This window comes from Azolla caroliniana, unplaced genomic scaffold (assembly GCF_043228905.1).
Source record: "Azolla caroliniana isolate FFs.n. ecotype wild unplaced genomic scaffold, voAzoCaro1.0.p SCAF_13, whole genome shotgun sequence".
In the NCBI taxonomy this organism is placed as follows: domain Eukaryota; kingdom Viridiplantae; phylum Streptophyta; class Polypodiopsida; order Salviniales; family Salviniaceae; genus Azolla; species Azolla caroliniana.
In genome coordinates, this window is record NW_028230448.1 from 20724129 (window position 1) to 20734993 (window position 10865).

Below are 10865 nucleotides of genomic sequence, written 5' to 3' on the forward strand. Positions count from 1 at the left end.
AATGTTGTGAGCAAAAAGAAAAGATATTTAACTTCCAAAATGCAATATTAGGCTCCAACCAGAACTAGATTGGAGACAAGTCAAGGGTATAAGAAGGAGAATAAATAAGTATATGGTATATAAATTTGTAGTGTATGTTTTGAAGTCAGGGGCATTTGGGTAATTACTCTGATAGTTCTCCCTCATCATCAAAGGCATGCTTTTTGCCTCTTTTTGTTTCTAAATCCATCACCCAGCTTTCCAAAAACATTTGCATAATTTGCTTGAAACACAGAGTGTAAATCAATTTATAAAGGACCCAAATCCTGATCCAGGATTCATTGATCCTGCTCTGTTGTTTTGGTTTGATTAATCAATCAAAGGTTCTTGAAAATCATGGCTGAAGAATCTTCCCAGCCCAGGAGGAAGATCCTGGCGGCCGTGGACGAGAGCGAAGAGAGCCTATCGGCACTCTCGTGGGCCGTCGACAATCTCATCGCCATTCCCGGGGGAGATTCCGATACCCGACAGGGTCCGGTCTCGGATTCTCCCAACGAGGCTGTCCTTGTGGTAATCCTGCATGTTCAACCTCTGCCTCACATGGTAGCAGGGCTTGCTGGACCAGGTGGTGAGTTCGAATCATGATCATTTCGATTCGGTAGATTCATAAACTGTTCTAGAATGGATGTATATTCCATGTTGAATAATTAGGGTGTAATGTATCAGAAGGGTTTAGGGTATCTATACCATGATACCCCTCTCTCTGGAGTCATCAGTGGCCGGGAAGGGAAGTTTTCCGACCCACCGCTTGGCTCGTTAACTATTTGTGTTACATCGGAATGTTATTCATTTTTGTTAATTGTTATTGTTATTGTGTTCTGTTTTGTTTTTTGGGGTGGGTAGGGTATCCATTGGAAGATTTCTATTTCGAGCCTGAGATTTTGGAATCGGTGAAGAAGAATCAAGATGAGACCTCGAGGAGAATCATGCGTCGCGCGAAACACCTGTGTGACCAGAAACATGTATAACAAAAAATCTGGAGAAAAAACTTAAATCTAAGGGAGAGAATTGTAAATGGAATGCATAGCCACACTGAAATTAATTACTTTTTTGGACAAGTAATAACAATAATCATGTATGGAAAGTTAATATAATCCAAGTAGCTGGATGAAGTTGGCAAATCAATCACAATGATTTTACATTTGAGATGCAGAGGGCATCATAACATGGTTACATATTTGATTTCTATAGAGATGTCAGTCTCAATACACTGAAATTCGGTCAATTCGATTCAAAACATGATGATGAGTTATAGTGTGTTCAATTTTAATTTTCTTTTGTTTTTGGGTATGGTGATGATTGATTTATATAAATGGCCATAGCTCAATTCCGAGACGATGATTGTATCTGGCGATGCGAGGGAAGGAATCTGCGAAATTGTAGACAAGATCCGACCTAGTTACCTGGTCATCGGTAGCCATGGCTATGGGGCCCTTAAGAGGTATCTAGATGTATTACTATTATTTTCAATCCATTCTAATATATATTATGTTTGATACAATGTTAAAAGTGTGTTTTGTTTTTGTCCTCTTATGGTTGCAGGACTTTCCTAGGGAGTGTGAGTGATTACTGTGCTCACAATGCTAAATGCCCTCTGGTTATAGTGAGGAAACAATAACCTATTCGATAAATTTGTTGCAAAAGTGGAAAATTGTTAAAGTTTAGTCATCCCTTGATTCAATAATGTTGTTGGGATCTGCAACTTGTAATCTTGATACATTAATAATATTGTATAGAGACATTTATAGCACTATGCTAGGTTTAGTCGCTAGGTATGTTGGATTTGATATAATATCGTCGCAAGTTTGATTGGCGACGATGAGATGAGGTTAAGCAATACTAGTTATTAGTTTTTAATCAATGTGTTTTGATTCTTAATCGCACAGTTGCTCCCCTCCTTTTTGATGTTTTCTTCCCGTCTATTGGGTGCTCTCGCAAAATTTGTAAATGTAACTTTTTTGGTTTGCACTAGGAAATCTCAAAACTCCTAATGACTATTAACCTCTTGTTCTTGCATGGTTAAATGGTGACAAATTAAAATGTGGGAGTGATAGCGGGAGGGAAATCATTAGAGCGGGTTCAATAAAGGAAAGGAAAACTTAGAGAGGCACTAATCAGGGGAATAATAAGGGAAAAAAATATTGTGATTGTGTTGATAATGTAGAATTCCGTTGTCTTGAACAATGATTTAATGTGTCCTCAAGCATCTCGTGTGTAGCTTGAATTTTTAGGTGTACAAATCACATAATTGTATTGAAGTGGGTAAGCCTTTCCAACTCACCTCTAGTGATGTGACTATATTAAACGATATAATCCTTGTTAATGTGGCTTTTCTCACACATAGAGAGTGTATTGAGTGGGAATGAGAATATACCTCTCAGAGTCACCATAGAAACCTCACAAGGAAAAGACAATGTTTCCTCCACACTTTTTCCTCGGGGTATAGCAAATGGGTTCTTTGTTCCCATGAAACCTCCCTCATTCACCGACATTCTCTCTATACTGGCACTTGGTAAGGTATCAAGTGAGGGGCACCAAAATACCCGTTTAGTACCCTTTTCGTTTTGACATTATTTGCACTTCTCTCAATGTCTCAACAAAATCACAAAATACGAAGTATATGGATTGTGATTTCCTCCCGTATTAAAACTTGGTTCTTTGTACAATCCTATCCTCATTTTTCTTAGGTTTTGTCATTGTAACATCATCAATTGGGGGGAGCAACTCCTATCCTCATTTTTCTTAGGTTTTGTCATTGTAACAACATCAATTGGGGTGAGCAACTAATAACTTTTGATACTCTATAGTTCGACATCACTCAAACCTAGCTATCATTCATCAAAATATCACAAAATATTAGCTAAATCTTCCAACAAGATCAGAATTCCAAAACCAACTACATTATAGTTCTCAATTATTGTGACTATTTTTCATCTACATTTTAACAACCATCCAAGTTTATTCAATATGTTGGCATTTATGAACTGAATTGTAAACAGACATTTGCAAAAGCACTCCACAATCCATAGATCATTCTAATGATAACAAGGTGGGTCGCAAATGAGACCAAAACAATATTCATTGCATAATTGTTGTTGAAGTGACCAAATTGACGCTTCCGAAGGCCCTATAAGATGCCTTCTATTGTACACTTCAGGATTTCCCGACTCTATGAAACCTACCTGTACCTATTTGTATTGGGAAAGGTGTGTTATTCTTCATGGGGATAATTAAATTGGGTGTCTCCCATTCCTGAGCATTTCGTGAACGCTCTCTTGCTCCCAGGCAATCCCTTTAGTTAACCTTATTTGCCTCTCGTGTGAGACGAAGTTACGGTAAGAGTTCTTCGGATGGGTGCGGGGAGTTGCTGCATTATTTGTGCCTCTGAAGTTCCATGATATAGAAGACACTTTTGGTCTTCGAAGTGCAAGACTCTATGCCAAGCCCCTAGTGGTAGACATGCCTCTCGGATATCGTTGTAGTGTGTAATATACTATTACATCTACTTGACCGTAATGCTCGCCTGGCTCAATGTGCCTCTCATGGAATGGTTGGCATAGCTTTGCTAGAATGTGTGTGTGTGTGTGTGTGTGTATCAATCCATGGCTTCTAGGATTGAAGGCCTATTATGTGAGGAAAAGAAAAGAAAAGAAAAGAAAACATGATCACTATCTTAAAATAGCAAGCAGACACATGGCACTTTGTTAGATCACCAAAACATGAGAGGTTTTTTGTCATAATGTGTGATCTCTCACCGTTTGTTAAGACAAAGAGTGGGGGGACCTAAACCCTAAAGCCTAAACCCTAATTAGACAGATTGATTTGTCATTACTGCTACATTTGATGGGAAGTCCTCCTCCTCATCCTCATCCTGGAGGTAGTAGTAGTACTCATGATACATTGAGCAGTGAAGCTGCTGCAGACATTGGGGCAGAGCATGTCCCCTTGATGACCCCCATGAGTATGGCCACCCCTCAAATAAGTGGGGATCGAACCCGAGTCCTTGTAGCTGTTGATGAGAGCGAGGAATGCATTGGAGCGCTCTCATGGGCCATCGATAACCTTCTCCTGCCCCCCGGACACGACAAATGCTCGGACATTCTCGTCCTCCTACATGTCCAAAGTCACCCCCAAATGTTAGTTGGACCCGTGGGTGCCGGTGAGTTTAACCGAGGTGTGGCCTCCACAATCAATTTAATTGCATGCCTCCTTTTTTGTTGTTATTTCGTGAGATCGATTACATTTGTTTTTATATATTTTTTGACAGTCTCTTCCGTTACATTGTTTTATATTGGCTTTTGTGGTTTGTCCGTTGGTTGCTCGATCTCCTTTGAGATCATATGAATTTGTTGTATTGCAAGGTGTGGCCTTAGGATTTTAGTGCAATTGCTAAATTACATTCTATATTCTCAATGAGATTGTTTTCTTTAGGTGTTTTTAGTTTTTATTTGTTAGTCACTTTTGAGGAAAGCTTGGATGGTGTTACTCTTGTGAATATTTGATTTTGGCTTTTGAGATGATTGGTTTGGAGCTTTTTGGTTCAATTGTGGAGGTTTGGTTTCTTGCGGTTCCGTGGATCATTGCTCCTCTAATTTAGAGGTGGTGCGGGTGGTCTTTGATTCCCCATACTTCAAATTGATCAAGGTGTACAACCTTCAATTCCCAACACAATGTGTGTTTTCTTTTTATGCGTCCTATTATTTGTTTCGAGCTCTCTAGGCTAGACTAGATGTGAGATTTGCTTTTGCTTTTGCTTTTGAGAATCACACATCGCCAGTGTGTGTGTGTGTTTTGTTTAGGTTTTTTATATAATCTTTAGCTCTAATGCAATTGTGGACATCCTTGAGCTTTACATCCAAGGCTTGTTCCACACCCTCACATGCTATGTATATGTTAAATGTTTATGATGGCTAATGTTCAAATTTGATTTATTCATCTTTTTAATTACAGGATTTTATGTCACACCTGAAGTCTTGGACTCGATTAGGAAGAGTAATGACCATGTCTCCAGGAAAATCCTACTTCGAGCAAAATTGGTTTGCGATGAAAAACATGTACGTATGTGCCTCATTTTGTGCCCTTGTTTAAAACTTTCAATCGTAAATAACCAATAAACACTATCTTGATGTTAAAATTGTCGTCTCTGTCCAATATGAAACATGGAAAAATGAAAAAATATTTTTGTATAGTGCCCTTGACAACAAAGGACATTTTGAAACTCGTTATTTATTTAACTTTGACATTTACATGTGTAGATCTTGATCATGTAGTCTCCTTCATAAACAACATGTCGGAAAATTGTAACTCTTTTTTAATGCCAACCAACATCTACAAGAGTGGATTACCACTAATGTATTCCCCATCGCAAAAGAAGAGCTTCAAAATTGTTAGCTCTTTATTTTTTTACTCCAAACTTTTATATGGGTTTGTGGATGGATCTTGATAATGGACCAACTATGCTTGGGAACTTAGACATTTGCCAATATAAGGCCGAGAAATATAGAGTGATATAATGAGCAACAATGGGGACTAGGTTTACATTGTTGGTAAGCAAAAACATTTTAGGTTGTTTATTTAATGTCCAAAGTTGGCATTTTGAAATAGGTCTAAAAATAACACCCATCATGAGACTCCGTAGGGAGGCAGCACTGGGGAATATTAGACAATCGGACAATGGGCGAATACTAATCATGTAGTCAACCATAAATGCATTATTTGGGAAAAAAAAATCCTAAAAACAAACCAAATGTTCTGTCCCAAGATATGATCCGATTGTTTTGTTTCATTTCAAAATATGGCATGAGGCTTAACCATAGTAATAAGTTTTGTACTAATAACCATAAAACAAGCCAAAAGTTTTCTATCCCAAGATATGATTTGGTCTTGATAACCAAAAATATATTGTTTCATCTCAAGATATGGCATCATGCTTAGTATCTAAAGTTAATTACATTCAGCTTTCTAATATGAAATCTTTACTTTCTTGGAGAATCATTGAATTCTTCATGCATATTTCAACTATAATGATGAACAATTTCTCACATTTTAAAGCCATAAACAATTCATGAAATATGTTTTTGAGTTTGTAACTTAGCATTTGAACTTTATCATGGGTAAAGCTTTCAGAGTTGTTCCCCATGCATTTTGCAACTCTTAATTGTATTATTTGTAAACATGTTAAGATATTGCCATATTTCAAGTCCATTGTGAGTTGTTTGGCACGCAGATAGAGTCTGAGACCATGGTTGCGATTGGTGATGCAAGAGATGGTATTTGTGAAGCCATTGAAAAGCTTCATCCAAGATATCTAGTTATAGGTAGTCATGGATATGGAGCTTTAAAAAGGTATGATCTTATATATTGATTAGGTTAGAGCTTAATGAATGATTAATACCTTATCATTGTTATTATATATGTAGGACTTTCCTTGGGAGTGTTAGTGACTATTGTACTCATCATGCAAAGTGTCCTGTAGTCATTGTTAGGAAGCAAGCTACTACCGATATGAAGTCATAATTATGTAATATGCTTCCCTTGGGAGTGTTAGTGACTATTGTAATTGTCATGCAAAGTATCATGTAGTCATTGTTAGGAAGCGACTATTGAGATGGTCATATTATTATAAGGTATTTTTTTGTATGTCTGAGAAATTTTGAGTTTCAAAATTTTCTTTCAATAAATGATTGTTTATATATATAATATGTTCATATTAGACCATTTTGTTCTTACATTTCCCATCAACTTGAAGTCACAATGCGACTTTGTCCCTTGTTCTTAATTAACATGTTTGGTCCCTTCTGTTGAAAGTACCAAAAACCCACCATCAAAGTGAAACCATGGTCCATGTTTTCTTTTTGAGCAAAAAGACATCCTTTTTATGTATATGTTGGTTGATGTATGTTAATACCCATTGTCTACTAAACTTGTGACATGATATCCATTGTTAAATTATATGTTAATGTGTGTACCTGAACTTGTGGCATGATAATTGTTGTTAAAGTATATGTTAATGTGACCACCTTCATTTATGTTAATACTCAATTCTTCTCAACGTGTAGCATGATATCCATAGTTAATTAAATGTTAATATATGTACTTCATATAGAAACAATCTTCACATGATCTCTCTTGGTGCTTTTTTGTTTTCTTTTGCATACATGATATTACATTATGTGTTGTTTTCATTTTTGCGAGTAATATTACTTATGTTCCAAGGACCAAAACCAGTCTACTTCACAATGCAAAGAAATTTGTTGGGTCTCTCAATGTGATTGGCCTGTAAGATATGAGTTGTATATTATCCTATGTACATTGCCTTAACTAATGGAAGTAGTTTTTTTGGGGAAAAAAAAAAGAGGGGCTTGCATCACCCTAGTCCTAATAGATGATTAATGTCCCAATATTATTGGTCATTGTGAAGAGGATTACCTTAAATTTATTTGGTTTCTCAATTTGTTGGGACTTAAGGGGTGCAACTTTTTGGAATACGTATTGAAGATGGTTGGTTGTTAGCAGTAGGTTGAGCTACAACTAAAGAGAGCTTTTCTTAATTAATCGTTTGGGTTCCCCTCAGGTGAGAATCCATTGTTCTTAGATTTTGGAAGGTTGAGTAAATGAGACATGAATCACTACTAAATTTTATAGAAAATATGTATGTTGAAAATATGGTTTGGTTTCCATTTTGTATTTAATTTTGTTGACTTAGGGCCAAACAAGATATAAGTTCTCACTTTTTGCTTTAATAATTAATTGAATGTATAGTATTGTCAAAATATTTGTCTACGTTGGAGCAAAACTCATGCTAATGAACTTTAGCACATAACCAAAGAATGAAAAGGACTCTTTGAATAATCTTTCAAAATGAACTCAATTGTGAGATGCATAATTGACCACTTTTCTCCACATCAAGTAAAGTGAAAAAGTGGAATAACAATGAGATTCCATTTAAAAACTTTTGTGGAATGCAGTGAACAATTAAAAAAATGAGGACTCAACATCAATGATGGAAAAGTTTCTAAAGTACTTCAACTTGCAAATTTCAATTGAATGTAAAATTTGAAATTTTATTCCCTTATGATAGTTGCAAAATATTCACAATCTCAATATAGTACCAACATTTTAAGTCGTACGTTTCTACTATAAATATTTTGGAGTGCAATGCAAAGTTTCTACCATTCGTATAAAGCCATTACATTGGCATACAACCAAAGTTCTATATTAGGTTAGATTATTGAAAACATTTTAAAGGGTAGTGCACAATTCATCCTTAAAGGGTAGTGCACAATTCATCCAGTTGCATAAGCCTACCATGATTTTGATATTAACAGTGTGCATAAAACTTCTAGTTGCCAAATTCGGTTGATTTGCAAGGGAAGGAAGTTATCACATCTATTTAGTGGTTCTTTATGATGGAAATTTTTTATTGCCAAAGAGTTTTATGGCTATGGGATATTGTCAACAATCTTCATCTTTTCCTCTTTTAGCATGGTTCTTCCCTCTCGTGAAAATGAGAAATGATGAAGAGCATCAAAACAACTAATGAGTAGTGAAAAAGTCTAGTTAACCGAGCTTGAAGCATTGTCAATACGTAACAATCTCCAACTCAAATTTAAGTTTGTTGGAAGCTCATTTTGAACACAATGTTGCAAAACAAATAAATAATCATGGATTGGACCATAAATCCATGCATTGTGAAACATTACACTCATAGATTTGACTGCAAATCCATGTTCATTATGAAACACAGAATATACATCACTCACAAATCAAGCCTCACAAATCAAGCCAAAATCGAGTGATAAGGTTTCTTTGAATCAACCTTATTTTATTTATTTAATCATCTAGATTCTACATAAGGTTTCTTTGAATTATTTCTTTAATCATCTAAATTCTACATGATGTGCATTGTGAACTTCTAAAATCATTTACCTACAAAAATTACAACTAAAATCAAAATTTTACAAAACCTATGAGAGATCCAGAAATGGAAACATAAATCTCCTTTGACATGCAAAGCACTTTCTGGATCCATGTTACGATCAGAGTTTCGCCCATCACGATTTAGTAGAACTAGGAGAAGCTGTAAAGGGGGGACAATGGGTATCAAGAAAGACAAAGAATGTGTCGGTTCTAAAGACATATCAATAAAGATGGTTCAAGATAATTCACATACTTTACAGAATGCTAAATCCCATGGAGGATATTCTATAATGCTGCTAAATTGCATGGAGGATATTCTATAATGCTTGTCACATGGATTTACACAACTTCTGCATACAAATAGATAGATGTTTCTCTATTATTAAACACAAAGTTTACAACCTTATTTTTGGTTAGGGATTTTATTATCTTAAGAAAGTCCATAACCTTATTGTTACATCATGCTTGGTACCTTAAAAAGCTTCTATCCATGTAAACCCCAAACTTTTAAAACATGCAATCGCCCCATGTTTTTCTACTCAAATTCACGAACATCTCTACGGATTCCTCACAATTACAATAGGACACTCGGCATGATGAGCGCAATAGTCACTAACACTTCCAAGGAATGACCTGCACAAACATCGTCGTGGAGGTTATTATTACTTCTAATATCATTATACATGTGCATACTAAACCTTGCTCATTAGCACAAGTCCTTACTTTACATATCATTATGCACATAACCAAATCCACACAACAATTGCACACATTTTGATTAATATATACTTCCCCACATCACAAGTCTTGACATTTATTCCAAATTGCACTTACTCATGTAACTTGAGCTAGATAGGGCACATTATCTTAACACGCCGTGTGTGCGCAACAAGGCAACAAGTGTGGTTTGATCAATTACAGATGATTTAACCTAAGTTCTAACATAAAGGATCATCACCTTTTAATGGCACCATAACCATGACTACCCATGACTAACATGTTTGGTTGTAGCTTGACAACCACATCACATATAGCCTCCCTTGGATCTCCATAAACAAGCATTGTCTCACTCTCCACCTGAATGACCATATCAATTTAGCTAATATTCTTCCGTTTCAGATTCCTTATGCATTTCAATTATAACCCATAGATTTCCACTAGTCACCCACTATAGATCAATATGTATTAGTTACATACATGGTTTCCCCAATAGAAGATACTCATCAATAAACTACATTTGAAGACACTTAACGTTTTTTTCCTTGCATAAATCCTTTGCACGCTCGAAGATCTTCTTGCATATCTCATCGTGATGTTGTTTAATAGATTCTTGGACCTCTGGTGTCATGTAATAGCCTGACAATCAAAGAGATAGATTAAGACAAAAGGTATTGTTACATATCTTGATGAATAATGTCAGACAATTGATATGGTTAACCACAAATAAGTTGCTTGAAAATGAGATGCACAAGGTTATGTGGCATTTGAATTTCAATTGGGAATTCCCGTATCGATAGTTATATTACAAAAACTTGTTACGATTGATGAGCACATAATATAGCAGAGAATTTCATCGCATCAAGGAAAGTATTTGTTAAAGCGAAAACATCAATTCATTTGACTAGGGCAAAAGAAACAATGTAAGAGATGGGACTAAAATGAATAAGATGGATTGGAAATGACCTACCGTGGACGAGTTGTTGGTGAGGTTGGACGTAGAGGAGCACGAGGAAATCCGACGATTGCCGAGACTGAGAATCGTGAAGGATTAGGTTGTCGAGGGCCCACGTGAGGGCGTTGACACTCGTCTCGCCTTCATCCAAAGCAACCAACACCTTTCGGCTCCATGGCGAATCCATCCTATCCTTCGATTTACCTTCTCAATTAACCCTAAATTTACTCGTGAT

At 36.2% G+C, this 10865-nt stretch overlaps 2 protein-coding genes across 2 annotated transcripts; one reads left to right on the forward strand and one right to left on the reverse strand.

The window, feature by feature from the left end:
* The first annotated feature begins 239 nt into the window (after positions 1 to 239).
* On the forward strand, positions 240 to 6605 carry LOC147856637 (uncharacterized). The gene is made up of 8 exons (XM_087329143.1): positions 240 to 604; positions 883 to 1001; positions 1362 to 1480; positions 1582 to 1656; positions 3891 to 4198; positions 4990 to 5093; positions 6266 to 6384; positions 6459 to 6605. The coding sequence occupies exons 1-8, from the start codon at positions 376 to 378 to the stop codon at positions 6553 to 6555; spliced, it is 1170 nt and encodes a 389-aa protein (XP_087185269.1). The 5' UTR covers positions 240 to 375; the 3' UTR covers positions 6556 to 6605.
* Positions 6606 to 9303: 2698 nt separating this feature from the next.
* On the reverse strand, positions 9304 to 10865 carry LOC147856638 (universal stress protein A-like protein). The gene is made up of 4 exons (XM_087329507.1): positions 10646 to 10865; positions 10211 to 10314; positions 9917 to 10035; positions 9304 to 9591 (listed from the first exon to the last, which is right to left on the reverse strand). Exons 1-4 carry the CDS (start codon positions 10815 to 10817, stop codon positions 9516 to 9518), a joined length of 471 nt encoding a protein of 156 aa, XP_087185633.1. The 5' UTR covers positions 10818 to 10865; the 3' UTR covers positions 9304 to 9515.

What these genes read in the sequence shown, in the direction of transcription:
- LOC147856637 (XM_087329143.1), top strand. Translation starts at nt 376, where the DNA reads ATGGCTGAAGAATCTTCCCAGCCCAGGAGGAAGATCCTGGCGGCCGTG. An exon ending in GTTATAGTGAGGAAACAATA is followed by an intron (nt 1,657 to 3,890) that starts ACCTATTCGATA and finishes TTTGATGGGAAG; the next exon opens with TCCTCCTCCTCATCCTCATC. An exon ending in GGATATGGAGCTTTAAAAAG is followed by an intron (nt 6,385 to 6,458) that starts GTATGATCTTAT and finishes TTATATATGTAG; the next exon opens with GACTTTCCTTGGGAGTGTTA.
- LOC147856638 (XM_087329507.1), bottom strand. Translation starts at nt 10,817, where the DNA reads ATGGATTCGCCATGGAGCCGAAAGGTGTTGGTTGCTTTGGATGAAGGC. An exon ending in ATTTATGCAAGGAAAAAAAC is followed by an intron (nt 10,036 to 10,210) that starts GTTAAGTGTCTT and finishes ATGGTCATTCAG; the next exon opens with GTGGAGAGTGAGACAATGCT. An exon ending in GGTTATGGTGCCATTAAAAG is followed by an intron (nt 9,592 to 9,916) that starts GTGATGATCCTT and finishes ATGTTTGTGCAG; the next exon opens with GTCATTCCTTGGAAGTGTTA.